Source organism: Anomalospiza imberbis, chromosome Z (assembly GCF_031753505.1).
Source record: "Anomalospiza imberbis isolate Cuckoo-Finch-1a 21T00152 chromosome Z, ASM3175350v1, whole genome shotgun sequence".
NCBI classification, from domain to species: domain Eukaryota; kingdom Metazoa; phylum Chordata; class Aves; order Passeriformes; family Viduidae; genus Anomalospiza; species Anomalospiza imberbis.
The window spans coordinates 17,877,726-17,893,830 of record NC_089721.1 but is presented as its reverse complement, the minus strand read 5'-3'; the positions used below and the strand labels follow the sequence as shown (position 1 = coordinate 17,893,830).

Sequence of the window (16,105 nt, the reverse complement as noted above, 5' to 3'; positions counted from 1 at the left end):
AAGCTGAGGATAATGGGTGGATGCATGACTCATACTGGTTTTAATTGCTGAAGAAAGGTGAAATTATGAACACTGTGTTTCAACAGCATTTTTGGTAGTCTCTGTGAGAGTGACAGCTTATTGATTAAAAAATTGGAAAATGCCATCTTTTAATACTGATCTGTATTGTTACATAGGGCAGTGTGAAGTAGCTTGAAATAGCAATACTGCTAGAAAATGGAATAAGCTTTATCTCTTTTATGGAAAAGTGTAGCATTAAGGAGTTAAATCAGTGTGCCTGTCAACACACAGAACTGAAATCCACTTAATGGAAAACCACATCTGAGCTTTGGTTTATTCCTAAAAAATTATGTTTGTGCTTAAGAAAAATGCTGCTGCTTTTATACTTTTATAATTGTTATTGAGTGTGTAAAAAAAAATTATCCTGTGCTTGACATACAATAAATGTACCAAATCAGTCTGCTTTAAAGAAATTCTGATTTCTCCTAAACTAAATAAAGCATATGTTGAATTAAATGTCTAAAAATAGCACAAGCATTATATTTGCACAGTTGAATTTCTTATGCTTTCTTTTATTAATACCTACATTTACAATAGATATGTCTTTTAAAATAGAAGTGCAAAGCCTTGATTATGTCCAATTATGAGTACTTTCAGCTAATGCTGAATTGTTACAATATATTATCAAGGATTTTGATCAGACATCTGTGAAGAAATTCATCCCATTATGCTAGCTAGGTAGATTACTTTCTTGTTTGCCAAAACTATAAGAAGAAATTACTTTGCATTTCAGCTAAAAGTAATTTATTGTAATTTACTAGAAAGTATTTCCTGCATTTCTAGGCAGCTGTTGTCATGTTCCTCTTGCTAAATCAGAAAAATTCAATCACCAATTAAAAAAATTTAAAGTTCACTCTTACTGTTTAGCCTTTAGAATTCATAGACTCTTTTTTCTAATTGAAGTTTAGCAGAGACCATGGTAGGTGTAATTGAGTACACATGGGGAAAAAATGTTCTTTGTATAGAGAGTGACCTGTACTGTCTACAGACAATGATTTTAGTTAAGAGGCTAAGTTGTCCTTGAGCACAGTTTTATTACAGTGCTTTTTGAGAGAAAAAATGTGAGAGGAAGCAAAGACGTTCTGTTCTTTGTGACATTCAAAACAATTATGTAGAGAATTTATGAAATTCTGAAGACTGAAATATCTTATTCTCAGATTGTAATATAAGATGTATCTTATTCTCATTGTTTGTAATATAAGATATAACACTGTATATGTTTCTATCCCTTATTATACACATATTTCTGTGTGCTTCAGGCTGTACTTTATTTCCTGTGAATTATATTTTGGAAAATGTTTACCCCTGTTTTTTGTTGAGTCTCTTTTACTGAAAAAAATGAACACCTCTATCACAATGACAGCCTTAGAGATATCTGCCTTTCTTTAGCTCATTATAAAAAACAGCGCCTAACCTTGATACTAATTAAACCCATGGGCTTCCAACACAAACCTTTAGCTATTAAGAATGCTGTTTATGTATCTAGAATGCTGCTAAAATCAGAGATAGTTTTGCATTGATAAGCAGTACAGACAGAACCCTTATGTTAATTTGTAAGGCTGAATTATTTAAAATTCCATGTTATATTGTAGAATACAAGCTTTTAAAATCTAGTAATACAATATTTTTTTCATTTTGAGATACAAGTATATTTTAAAAATAACATTGGTAGGTACTTCAGAAACAAAACATAGTCATGTAAGTTGAATGTTCCAAGTATTAATAGTATGTTCATGTAAGATTTTAGAAATGTTACCTAGAAAAGAGGGAGCCACAAAGGCTGAAACTGAGATCTTTGCCCTGTGGGTTTGGGAGCCAGTGCTATGAGAGTCCCCTGTCATTCTTAAGCATTTTTATTCCAGCCTCCACTGGACTTGGAATTTGATAAATGCTCAAACTGATGGCCTGGCAAGACTGGGCTTTTTGGTCCATGGACAGCCTTCTAGCTCTAGCTTCACTTTCAGTATTCGTGCCAAAGGCTGTGTTGGAGACAGCCTCTTTACAGTCCCCAAGATGCAGCAGGTTTCTCTGCAGGAACAGAAAACCTGCATGGAAGAGACCCTACTGCTGCAGGGAGTCTACAGCAAGAGTGGTTTTGTGTGCTTCCTCTCAACACAACTAACTTCTGGCTGCTTCTTTACTTAAGCTCTTTGTTATTGAGTCAAGAACTTTACACAAAATTTGTAATATCTTCTAAAGTATAAACAATAACCCATATATATATATATATATATATATATATACACACACATATACAGCGTGTGGTCCAGACCTGTTCGTGGCCATGAATCAACTCTATTTGGATCTTGGAGTTGGTGATTCTTTCTAACATACGTTCAAATTCTTCCAAAAAAAAATCTATCAATGCTTTGGTTGCCATCTGGGAACATGGTTACTCCAAAAGTTTGTGTTTTTCTGTGTGTCTTTGCTGGCATAAGAAAAGTCTCTTATTTTTCAAAAAAACTCCTCCATGTGTGCTTATCCGAGGCTGACAGCAGTAATGTAGCTGCAGAGATGTGCACACATTGGGCTTTAACCCAGATAGACCTAAACTACAAACGTCTTCCTGGGAACTTAAAACAATTTAGGAAATAGTTCTCAGTTCATTATCATTAATGTATGTACCTTTATTCTCATGTATTACAGTTTTTGCTACAACAGACTTCTTAGGTTTCTAAAGGGAAATAAAGGTGGACATCTACTCTTTTCACTTTAGACACATTTTTAATGTTATTTGAATGCTCTGTTGTATTTGTGTTTAATGTTATTTGAATGCTCTGTTGTATCTGTTGTCTTATTTCCCCCATCCCCCTAACCCCAGCTGAGATTAAAATCTAAAATAAATAGAAACAAATGAAATTTTAAAAATTCTGCTTAAGGAAATATTTTCAGGATTTTTTTTAGAAAAGAGCTTATGGCTCCATTGCTCTGACATCAGAAATTTGGCAGTGAAGAACTGTATAATTGACTTAATGGGCATTTTATTGCCAGTTCATTTTCAGGGTGATTTTCTAAGGATATAGTCAAGGACTGTCGTATTCCAAAGGGATGCATGTGTCATTTTTCCAACCTAACAATGCCTAGTGGGTTGTGTGAAAATCTTTCTTTCTGACAAAAATACAATATACACATAGATCAGCCAAAAACCTCTGCTTCCTCCCCATGCTGAGCTCACAATATCATAATTAAATTGTATGGTTTAAATATGTATTAATAACAAGAGTTTTGATCTTTATGATTTATTTTCTTGAATTTGGAAAGTATATGGCACTCAGATTTTTTAAATTCTTATTGAAAATATCATCTTTAATATATACTGCTGTTAAGAACAAGGTTGTTTTATGTTCTCTTTGACTTGTTTTGAATATAACATGCAACGTGTTATTTCCAATATGATATTGTTGATTCTAGCTAAGTTTCATGCACTTAAGGGTGTTTCTTGGATAAATAAAACAGTGTTGGCTCATGGATGTAACCAACTTCTCTGGCTGGCAATAAGAACTTGTGGGAGCCATGTGAGAGGCAAAATTTCATTATAAAGTAATTGTGCAGGGCTGTGTAAGACGTGGATCTTTGAAACAGTAACTATTCATGGGTGCACTTGGGCCCAAATTAAATCTTTGAGAAATAGGTAAAATTGGGAAAAATAATAGGGTTAAATTTGGTTTTGCTGTTTTGATTGCTTTTTTCTTACAAAAAAGATTTTTTTTTTCCTCAAAAGGCAAGTTAGGGAATTTAAGGGGACTGAGCAATGTACAGATACAGTGAAACAGAGTATAAACAAAAAAATGTCTGAATATCTTGATTGCTGTTTGTCTCTCATGTTTGATTTTTTTAATATTCTCAAAGAACATTATTGTTTTGCATCAGCAACTGCTGATGGTCTGCATATGGTCTTCAGCTTCATCTGATTCAATGGCAATGACGGTTGTAAGGCCTTGTCAGATAATTAGAAAAATCAAAACAGTTCTCTAAACTCCTGCTTAGTCCAGAAGTTTTCATGTCAATTAAAGTCTTGGTCCTGTGGCGTCAGCAACATGTGAAAGAGTATGAGGAAATTGGGCAGCTACAGTTCTTAAAAGCCAAAGGCATCTCCAATTGAATTTGCTCTCAGCAGGAGGGCCTTGCAGAGGCTGAGGGACTTGTTTCACTTTACACCCTTGTTCGGCTGTAATACAGACTATTCTGCAGTTCTCATGGTTGAGTTCTACTCATGTTCTACTGACTTGTGGGGTGATGGGAGGTGGGAAGATGAGGGTTGGCATCAGTCTAGTGGGGAACATAGCACTAGAAAAGAATGTTATGTACCTTCCATTTGCTGTGGATATTCATACAACAAATACTGAGCTGAAAATTCTTAGAGAATATATGCTCCATAAGTTCCATAAGATGATTCCCAGTATGCACTAACAAGCCTCTCTACCCACTCCCTGCAGGTAAAGTTATTATTGGGGGGGGGGGGGGAGAAGGGGGGAAATCCTTCCTATTTCCTGTGTCAGGTACCTGCAAATACTGATTTGTTCCTCTTTCAAAGATGGAAAACTTTTAAGAAGACATCCTGAAGAGTACATGCCAGTGGTAGCTAGATGGTCTTTTTTTTCCAGAGTGTGGAACATGACACAATTAGTGTTTTTCTGCAGCAAAAACAGCAACACCAAGTTGGGCATTATGTAGAAGTGTTAACTAGAAAACAGCCAGGCAGATGAGGATCTATTGAAGTTAGGATCCAGTGAACTAGACAATTAAATTAAGGAAGAGAGAATATTGAAGTACTAATGGATAAACTGATGACATGCCTGGAAGTTAATGTGGTTTTTTCAGCTTCTGGCATTTTATTAATATTCCTATACTCAGTATTTAATTTGAAGCTGCAGTCTCTGGATGCCATCTGGAGACAAGCTATTCCATTACATCTTCAGTTTTTGTCTTATACATTACAGTTTCTCACCTTTTGTGGGAAAAGAAGAAAAAGTGTGCAAGCATGACTTAAGTGTGTTAAGTGTTCAAAAGTTTAAAGACAGACTTTTAAAAAAAGGTCTTTGTGTTTTTGGACCACTCATTTTATTGCTTGGTAAACTTGGCTTGATTTTTCAGCATTTGACATTGGTGACAAACATTAGACATTGCTGAATACAGTGAGACTGGTTTTGTCTAGAATGCATAGCTCTGTAGTTCTCATAGTATGTGTAGCTGTGTTTGCAGTATGGTTCTAATTTTCAGACATGTGTTGAGCACTTTGTTGCACATAGCTCTATCTGAGATCAAAGCTGAGCCTTTGGCTTGTGACTAAAGTAGGATTCAGTCTTTGTAGCTCTGGAACTTCCTGAGCTGATGAGACGTCAAGATGGCAGGAAAATGCAGTGGCTAATGGTTAGAATGTTTTATTAAAGGTAATTTTGTTGGTCAGATTGTGAGCAATATGGTAATTGGTGGCTTACAAAGATATTGTGAAGAAAATAACACCTTTCACTATGCAAGGCTACTTTGAAGAAATAGCTTTGATGATTCCAGTGGAATGGAAATAGGATGGTTAATATTTACTATAGTGGTTTATCTCCTTTAAAGAAGAATAAACTATAAATCCCCAGTTTTCAACACAGAGGAATGTTTACATGTATATACTCTTAAGGGTAGCTACTCCTTGATATAATGGGTAGTCATGACTGCATGAAGAAGGTAAAAGGTGATTCTGAAAGTGACACAAACCATTTTGCTTTGCTAAGAGAAAAGATGACTGAGAAATCTAACAACAAAATAAAAGGATGGCAGAGTAGGAGGCAAAGTTCAATAGTGACAGATGCATGCTAATTTTCATTGGCAAGATTTTGAATTATTAGTAAGTATTGCTGCCTTCTGTTTGTTGGTAATGTCAAGGCAGAGCTACAGTCAATGAAAATGCATCTAAGACAGTGAGACCTATATTATGCAATTAACCTGTCAAGCATAATACCACAGGATATCATTTCACCCTGGAGTCTAGAAGAAATCAAGAAAGGCTCAGTGATGTGTACCTAATTAACTATATATTTAATGGACTATTAGTATCTGCTTCTATCCCATGGACTGCCTAGAGTGAATTGCTGACTATAAGGGAAATGGAAGGTGTTTCCACAGATGGGTATTTTCTGCCTCAATGTTTCTTAAAGATGCTTGCAGTTTTCTGAGATCATTGTTGAATATAACAACATTGGTTGAATATAATAATTTTAGGTCAGAGACAACAAAACCTAACTCTTTTCCTATTGGCTAGTATGAAATCAATAATATATTTGGATTGTCTGGAGCAATGTTGTTAAGTAGTTTTGAGTAGATTAATTGTGAGAGGTAAGACTGACTTGAAATGTTACCGAATGAATTGCAAAAAATAGATTAATTTGCAAATATTGTGAGAAAAGTAGTAGAGAACAGCTCCGACGTAAATACATTTATATTTACTTCCAAATTAAAATCAAAAAATTGGAAAGACCATATTATAACTTGTGTGTGTGCAAATGCTGTAGAGTTTTCAGTTACTAGTAGGACACTGTACCTTAGTCATTGAATCACTGTGGTGTATTTTAGGAGGTTAAGAATGACATTGTCCAATCCATGAGTAAGTTGGTTGAGTAGATCATTGGTACATGTGATTTCTGCTTTCATAGTTGTCTTAATTTAGTATATATTCTTAATGCTATGTTCTTTAGCCAGTTATAAAGTGACTGCATTTTCTTATTCTAACTAAAATATATCTTGATGTAGCTAACTTTACATTTTTTTGTTTTCTTTTCCAGTTTAAAAGAATGCTCAACCGTGAGCTAACCCACCTCTCTGAAATGAGCAGGTCAGGCAATCAGGTCTCAGAATATATATCAAACACTTTCTTAGGTAAGATTTTGAAGAGATAACTTTTTTGACTTTTGGGGGTTTTTAGATCTCTCTTGGCTGTGTTAAAGCCTAAAAACAAGTGGCTTTCCTTATTAATTTTTGCTTTCAGAAACTGTGCATTTATCATATTGTTGTCAGCATTTGTGCAGAGAAATCAGGTTAGATCCACTTCTTCACAGCTCAATTAATTTGTATAGGTAATTTTTCTGTATGTGTAATATCCTCCACAGAATATCCTCCTGAGCTGGAAGGGGCTCACAAGGATCAAGTCCAACTCTAAAAGTGAATGGCTCATACAGGGCTCAAACCTACAACCTGGCTTTATTTGCCCCATTGCACTAACCAACTGGGCTAATCTCAGAGTGGTAATTATATATATAAATATATATATATATAAAAGAGAATTCTACCACTGTATTTTCCTACTGGAATTATTGTGGAGGTTTCAGTGTGCTGGAAGCACATAAGCACATGTAACCTCATAAAATCTCACAGCAAGCAGTTAACATATTTTGGTATTCCCTGCCTGTGCATGCACAGTTAGGTGCATGTGACTAAATAAACATCTGAATAGACTTTTTCCGGAAATTTTTTTGCAGCTTAAGATCATGGCATGCTGGGATGTGAGCATTAACAAAAGGCCAACTCAATATTACAAAGAATATGGTTCCTTAACCATGGCTTTTTTTTCCCTTAAAATTAATGAAAATCAAGAAAACTTCCATAATGAACATGAAGATAAAGATACTATACCCATCTCAAAATATGTTTTGAGCAAAATATCATTGGTTCATAAAGACAGTGTAATAAGAGAGGCACAGTCAAATACACCTAAATTACGATAACAAGTACTTTAAAAAGTGACAGTCATACATGTTAATATCCATCTTATTCTGTGTGAGATACCATAGCTGGTGCTTTTTGTGGCTTTTTTGAAAGAAGTGGGGTTTCTGTGAAGTACCTTTTTTCCTGTCACACTGTCCAAAATGATTGGCTGAATGTGTCTGTTCAGGTGGCCCATGGTTGCAGCAGTGTGCCAACTGCTGCAGCACAGCAGGGTTTCACACAGCGGGAGAGGGATAAGCCACTGTCATGGACAAGCAATATTGACCAGCTTCAGATGCCCTGAAAACCATAGTGTGCAGTTGCCTGAAAGGATGACCCACTTAGGCTGTGGAGACTGAGATGCCAGCTTCTGCTTGCTTTCACTTGAAAGCTTAAGACTTACTTTGACAGAGTAAAGAAATGCATCCATCAGCCTTTCACATGAGATCTCAGTCATGAGCAGAAAGAGGGCTGGAAAGGCAATCACTTCTAATATACTGGACTATGTGTACTGTTTTCTGTCTGCATGAAAAACTAGATACTTAGAATTGTAGGTATAAGAGCAGCGCAATAGTGAGAACCTCATCTACAGATGTATGGCTTCAATATTTTCAAAATATGCAGTTTAAGTATATAGGTTCTGAACATCTATGCAAAGACAAACTTTCTCTCCATAGAAGTATTTAATGAGTTTATTATCTAATTTATTTTTATAATACATAACTGACCTCCTCAATATCTACAAACTTTCTCACATTCGTAACTTAAGAAAGTGTCACGAGAAAACAGGGTTTTCTGTTCTTCTTATAAAAAACAAACAAATAAAAATCCCAAACAAACAAGCAAAAAACCCAAACCAAACCCTAGCTGTTTTCCTTTAGGGCTTTATGAATGTTTGAAGTTATTTACAATGATAAGAAGTATAATCTGTGTGTAAGACACAAGACTCCTACATTGTGTATAATAATATGCAAAGTTTCCTTTTTCAGCATCATTAACCTGTTTTCTATGAATGGAAAATGTTTGAGAACCTCTAATTGAGCGTAGCATAAGCAGGGTCAAAATGGCAAGCTGTCTTTTCTGGATGTTCAGATGGGCACAGCCCTATGTGCTCAATGTTGCAAAAGCAGAAGCAGTCCCATGGAGTTTCTCTGGAGATCTGAAGTCATTCAGACAGACACTTCCTTTCACTTGAGTTAGTCTGACAGCCCAGCTAACGACCCTCTCTGTTTGATGGGTCTAAACTTTGTGCATATGACTGAAACCATAAACATCAAAGCACAGGCACAAGTCACAGCTCCTCATCTGTTGTCAGTTTGCACCAGAGAAGGGCTGCCATGCTCCACCTCCCCTTTTTCTCCTTACAAGGAGAGTGGTGAAGTATGATGGGGTAGTATGGGGACTCAGTGCTGCAGGCTACAACCTGGTGACATTTCCAAAGTCTCTTCTTCATTGTGATTTGTTTGGAATTTGAGGTGTCCATTAAATGTATCTGCTAAAAGGTAATTAAAAAAAAAAAAAAAGGAGAAAAGAAAGTGAAGAAGTAAATACACAATGAGCTTATAATTAGAAATGGACTTGCTAACCTCATCTGGTTTAAAATCTGTATTGGAAATGAATATTGCAGAAAGGAAAAAAATGCGCATGTAAAAATCCCAATTTTTCTTACTTTCTTTTCAAATTTTATTTTGATTTAAGTTTTTTTTAGCTGTTTTGGCTCATCTCCTGTGTCAGAAACCTCTTTTCTGGATTTTTGTGGTTTTACTGGTATATTCCTTGAGGACTAGAAAAGGTGGAGGTACATTTCAGTAAAAGAGGTAATTTGAAGGGAGTCATTAAACTCTAGGTTGAAATACAGTATGAATAAAGAAACAAAAAAAAATTCATGTTCCTAGTAGTTTTTTTCAGAAAAGCCCTTCATTGCACTGACTTGGGTTTCTTTGGAGCAGATGTTTGCAGTGCTCCACAACCCCATACTGATTTTGCAGCAATACTATGGCAGTTGCCTAAATATATTTTACTCTCAGTTTAATTCTTGTCTAAAATTTTGCTGGCGCATATGTTGATAAATTTTATAAAGTGATGCTGCTGGTACTGCTATGGAGGCAAAAGCCCACAGCAAAATTCAGCGGTTAACAAAACACTCTCTCATTTTGTCATTATTACTGACTCTAGCTGGGAGGTGCAGAAATGCTACATTGGTGGCATGAACTGCCAGCAATCCAAAGTGCTTGTAGTTGTGGCCTGGAAAAGACAAAAGGCTTTCCAAATTGTACAGACTTAGTAGACAAGACCAGCCCACAAGTATTAAATTCTTTGAGTCTTTGAGTCCTGAAAAAGTTTTCTAAAGGTTTACATGAGGACACACATAGACAGTTTTGAAATACAATTTCAGAGAATGTTTCTTCTGAAAAAAAGAAAGAAAATTATTTTTTCTTGCAAAGTGTATTCTTGTGCAGTTGTAATAACATTTTTATACTGAGATGATTGACCCTTTCTACAGCACTAGGGATATGGCAGAAGTGGTAATCAGACAGTCACAAGTTGCTTTTAAAGCCAATTCAGAAATAATGAGGCAATTTGAGTAAAAGAGATCTGCTTTTACTGAAGTATAGGTCTATATTTAACTTTTCATGTGTTTAGTGATCTTGATAGAAAGAATCTATTGCAAAATCTTAAAAGATGTTTTTCTAAGAATTAAAAAGTCCAGAAGGTGCAACTCAACAGTTGCACAATTATATGAATTTTATAGTATTTATAATTATTTTATAAATTATTCTCTTTTATTCATTCTTTTGAAGACAAGCAACATGAAGTTGAAATTCCTTCTCCAACACAGAAAGAGAAAGAGAAAAAGAAGAGGCCAATGTCTCAGATCAGTGGAGTCAAAAAACTCATGCACAGCTCCAGCCTAACTAATTCCAGTATTCCCAGGTTTGGAGTTAAAACTGACCAAGAAGATGTCCTTGCCAAGGTAGATAATATATATATCCTTGAAATTATATAAACAGAGTGTGGACTTTTCAGTATTGTTCTGCTTATTGTTCTCTGCTTATAAACATTGATTTCAAGCTGCAGCACCAAGCCTTTATATCACTTGAAATAATCCAAATTTGTTGGAGTGGAAGAATAACAAGTAAAATCAGAATCAAACCATAAGGGTTAATTTCAGCATGAGGACAATTTCATCTGGAGATGGAATGTAAATTAGCATTTTTGTATGCATTAAGAAAGCTTCCTATTCATAAATAGTATCTGAAGATTGAAGAGTAAACATATTGTGTAATGTCACAGGAATGAAAATGTATAGATAGCAAACTTATTTTTTTAAAAATGCACAAGGGTATATAGCATTAGAACTACCCTTCCTATTTTTAGCTGTATCATTTTATGTGCATTCCTTCTCTTATTTTTTAATCAAATTTCTTATTTTTTGCACCAGCAGCTAACTACTTGGTAATAACTTGATATAAAGGGACTTTTGATTGAATTATGCCTCTCCTAACATTTTCAGGAATCTTATTTGAAGAGTGTTTCTGAGAACCAGGGAGAGAGCATCAAAATTGCGACTTCTCTGGTTTTGTGCCCATTGAACTTCATTGTAATGGACAGTGAGATAGCGAAGTGTGTCAGTTAAACTCATTCAAGTTACTGTAGAGCTTTTCCCTCTGGAGCAATCCACTTAAGAGGCAGTCTTTCCTGCTTAGACTAATAAAACCTTAAAAATGGGTAGATGTAAATTCTGATATTGCAAGATTAGTAGCAGAGTTTAGAGTTTAGCCCTTGCAAAGTTCAGCATGTCAGTTGCACAGTGGCCAGGTCTTAATGAGTCCTCTGTTTATAATTGCTTATCTCAAAAATTGCACTAATTTTTGTGTTAGGTTTCAACCTGTTCATTGCTTGATTTTACTGTAGGAACTTGAAGATTTGAACAAGTGGGGCCTTCAGGTTTTCAGAGTAGCAGAGTTATCTGGAAACAGACCTCTGACTGTCATCATGCACGCTATTTTTCAGGCAAGTATGAGCAGTTGTACTGCGTTTTTCTTATCTAGGAGACTGTTCTGTGCTCTGAAATCTAATTGTTTTTCCTTTACTTTCATAGGAGCGGGACTTGTTAAAAACTTTTAAGATTCCAGTAGATACTTTAATAACTTACTTGATGACCCTGGAAGACCATTACCATGCAGATGTGGCGTACCACAATAACATACATGCTGCAGATGTTGTTCAGTCAACCCATGTCCTACTATCAACCCCAGCATTAGAGGTAAACTACACTGAAGAAGAAAAGTGGCAGTCGTGAGAGAAGGGGATGCACTCAGAGTCTCCTAAACTAAATATTAAAGATCTTAGTTTCTGCAATGTTTTTAAAAGAAATCTTAGCATTTATTTAATGAATTCTGTTCTTTTGCAGATTTTTTTGTGAAGATCAAAGTTACATGCAAATATTGTGCAGAAAACATCAAATCATTTCATTTTAAATCATGGAAATTTTTGCTGTCATAATCTTTTTTCATTGTAACACAATGCATATCTTGTTTCTACCATCTTATTATTTATGCTACATCCTGTTCTGTTGTTATTTCCCATGTGGTACTCTACCTAACCACAGTAAGTGGAATTTCTTAGGAAAGTTTATTCTGATCCAGAAAGACTACTTTTGTATTTATTTCTAAGACAGATTGGAATAGGTGCTAAATTTTCAGTGGACTATCTCTTTTTTACATCCCTACCCCCAGTAAATATTTCAAAATTTTTTGGGAAAAAATTAATCTGTTCTTGTTGTAGCAATTCTCTTCTTTAAAGTTCTTAAATCTCTGAAGTAGAAGGATATGAAAGATGGATATTTTCCCTCTTTTAAGCACAGTTCAGGTCTTAACATCGCAAATGTTGATGTTGATATATCCCAGCAAACAGTTAGAAAAATTCAGGTAAAAGAAGCAGTAGAAATTTTATTAGTTCAAAAGGATTTACCTTCATTTTAAAGAAGGACTGCATTTTGACTCTCCTATAATGGTCAATATTTCATGTCACTGAATACATCTGTTTTACCTTCTTCTTAAAAAGAGGGTTATAAGTGGACCTTGAGACTATTGGCAGGTTTGTATCCTCAAAGACTTGGGAATCTCTTGAGAAAGATTTTCCTGCTTTCAAGAAGAAAGATCAGATAATGTTCTTAAAACACCACTGGCTTCGCCATGCTGAACTAGTCATCAGTAAAATTTTGGGGTTTTTTTCTGTCTGTTTTTTTTCTCATGGTCATCTTCTCAGCAGAGCTTAGCTGGTGAAATGGCAATGTCTGCCCAGTGCCCCTGCTGGTCTTTGCACTTCTGAGCTGTCCTTGATCAATTTTGAAAGCCTTTTCATCATGTGGGTGCTTCTGACAACAGGGCATTGGGCTCAGTGGCATCCCAAATCCATTGCTGTCCTGTTTTCCTGTCTTCCTAGTAATCTCATACAAATGGAAAATCAGTAAATGCTAAGTGAGATGATGTGTAGTCTGTCCCTATTTCCTTTATGTAGGAGATGTGCATCTTTCAAGTACAGGATGATACAGAGGAGTCAGGCTGAAATATTAACTTTAATTTGTGCTATAAGTTAGAAACCTGTACTTAAATGCCTAATAAATGTGGATTTATTTACAGACTGAAGTTGAAAATACTTCAGTTGTGGCAGAATTTAGTGATGCTCTCTGTATGAAGTACAAATCACTTTACTTTGGACAAACTTTAAATATTTATGAAGTTCTACATAATTGATGATTTTACAAAGGGTTTGATAGCTTGTGTGTAAAGTCTCTAGAGATCATTATATATTTTAAAAGTGTTTTGCTTGCTCACATCCAGATTCAAGTACAATCCATTTTATTGAAAACACTTTTTCACTGTTTGGTGATTGTCAATTCTGCTTCATTATATTCTAGGCGGTATTCACTGATTTGGAGATTCTTGCAGCAATTTTTGCCAGTGCAATACATGATGTAGATCATCCTGGGGTTTCAAACCAATTTCTTATCAACACGAGTAAGTTTGATGTTTAGTGGTTTTCTGAGAAATTTGCTGTGAGGTCTGCACATAGCAAAGACATAACCTGAAAAATACAGATTTCATTTCTTGGTTGCTTCTATCTCTAACTTTTCTCACTAAATAGATAGATGTTTATGTTTTAAACCCAATATTACTTTGCAGTTTTTCTAACTTCAGAAATTATTTACATAGTACACTCTAGCAAGAATTACTAAGGTATAAACTATAAACCTGGCATTGTTTCAAATTTTAAACCGGGCATGTTTCTCTCCTGGAAATATAGTTTATCTACATTAAGTAGATGAAGTTTTAGGAAGAGAATGAAGGAAGATTTGGAAAAAAAAAAAAAGGCAAGACAAGAGTTTATGTGTTTATATTGGAAACATATGACACAACCAAGGATAGAAATTCAGAAAGCAGAAAAGTTGTTTTGGTTTTTTTTTTTTTTTTTTTAGCAAACAGACAGTCAGGACAAGTACAGGATTTCTGCCTGGATCCTGTACTAGGCTTTTGATCTCTCATGCTTTGTAGACTGAGTTTCCTCACCCTGTTTCTGCAGCTATGATAAACCTATTTGGTTTGTTCTGACTCTAACGTCATCTCCAAATTTGAAATCCAGTGTACGTTGTAGAGTGTGCATTCCTCAAGGCTGTTGTTGGCAGCATTGCTGAACCTCTATCCCCTCATTCATCTACTGAAAGAAGAACACTGTTAACTTTAGTGAACCTGATCATTAAATATTTACTCAATGGTTTCTTGCCCCAGTGGCAACTTGCTTGGATTTTATTGCCTTATGTCACTATTTCTGTTTGTAGATCAGTACAAGTTCCATCATATTATGCTATTTCTTCTGCACTCTGACAACTTCTCCTTTTATGATAACTGACCCAGAAGTGCAAAGTTTAAATAATACTAGTAATCCAAGCACAAAAGAAGAAAAAGCAACAGAAATGGAAACATACCTAGGGTTGTGTATTTGACCCATCTGGTCGCACATTTATAGATACTGTCACCTCTGCACATGGGCAGAATCTATTTCACAGGGGTTAAAATAGAATGACCCCAAATCAGCTGTAGAGTTTGAAGAAGGGAGCTCCTCCTCTGACTCATTTCTGCTGTATATTCAAATAAGATATGCACTTCAGTTTAGCCTGCACCTAGTTTTGTTTGTCTCAATGGCCTAAGGGCCACCCTATAATGAAATTGAATTTGATGACTCATCCTCATGAAAGAGGATTAAGATTGACTCTTGATTTTTTTGTGCTTTACTGGAGACCAGTACAGTTCAGCAGTGCAAGCAGAGAGTGAATCAAGCTTTGTGCAAAAAATCAAAGAATTCTTAATTGAATTCTTAAGAGTGCGCTTATGTAAGTAAAGCTTTTTCCTTGCTTGTTGAGTCAGAAATTGAGTACCGGGTTATACTGGTGGCTCCAAGGTTCTGTGAGGAAGCCAGTGAATTGTTTAGGTTTAAGAGTGTTAATTCAGTTGAAGGGATGAGTAGCGGTGCATAAAGCTTTTACTTCTAGTTAGACAGATTGAAATTCAGCTAATGTAGGAGTCATACTCATGCTGATAATTACCAGCTTAGAAAATATATCTTATTTTTCTCAATTCAGCTTTTGATAAAGGAGGCTTATGTGTCAGTCAAGTAAAAACAGTAATTGAAACTGCTGTTGCAAGGCTGAAAGATACAAAGAGATTTTGTTTATTTTAAATTGTTCTGTGTACAAGGAAGAAACTGCAGGAACAGAGACAGAAAAAGATCATATAATGTTAGTTTCTCAAATCCAAAATTTTCCTAACCTCTATAAAATAATTCACTTCCATCTAATTTTGTTTTTCCAATGAACTGAACAATGTATTAAGATTTCACTAAATATAAGAATGTATTAAAAATTATAGATGTAATTACTTAAAGTATGTAAATATTTGCCATATTTTCATCTTTTTTTATAATTAATCTTGAGAATTTTCTGACTATTCTTTTCCTCTTTAAAGTTTATTACAGAGTTGTCAACTAAATGGATCCCTCTTGAATGCTATTAAAGAACAAACAAACACGAAGTATATTAGCATCAGAGGAGATGTTTATTTTACCACTGTAACTCTTTCCTTCCAGAAAAATATTCTTGAATCTTACAATTCCATTTCTTCCATTTTTGCATCCATTTTGAAGTTGAGTGCATTTTAGCTGTGTCTGTAGCTCCAGCTCTTCCAATGTATTTTGGCAATGTGGAGTGTTTTGCAGTTGCAGCAAATCAGAAGGCTGTTTGAAAGGAAAATAAACTAGTGCCTGTTTTCTGCATGAGAAAAACAAGTATGCAAGCTTC

At 35.2% G+C, this 16,105-nt stretch overlaps 1 protein-coding gene across 7 annotated transcripts in view; it reads left to right on the top strand.

Moving 5' to 3' along the window:
- The window catches only part of PDE4D (phosphodiesterase 4D), a 508,545-nt gene that overhangs the window by 488,618 nt on the left and 3,822 nt on the right, over window positions 1-16,105 (top strand). For 5 of the 7 annotated variants that reach the window (XM_068176179.1, XM_068176180.1, XM_068176181.1 and 2 more), the window contains 5 exons: window positions 6,831-6,924; window positions 10,551-10,723; window positions 11,665-11,763; window positions 11,852-12,016; window positions 13,673-13,772. In XM_068176179.1, coding sequence (XP_068032280.1) covers window positions 6,831-6,924; window positions 10,551-10,723; window positions 11,665-11,763; window positions 11,852-12,016; window positions 13,673-13,772 — 631 coding nt within the window. Of the gene's footprint in view, window positions 1-6,830; window positions 6,925-10,550; window positions 10,724-11,664; window positions 12,017-13,672; window positions 13,773-16,105 lie in introns of all 7 variants that reach the window. The other 2 variants (XR_010994389.1, XR_010994388.1) reach the window with 1 other exon arrangement.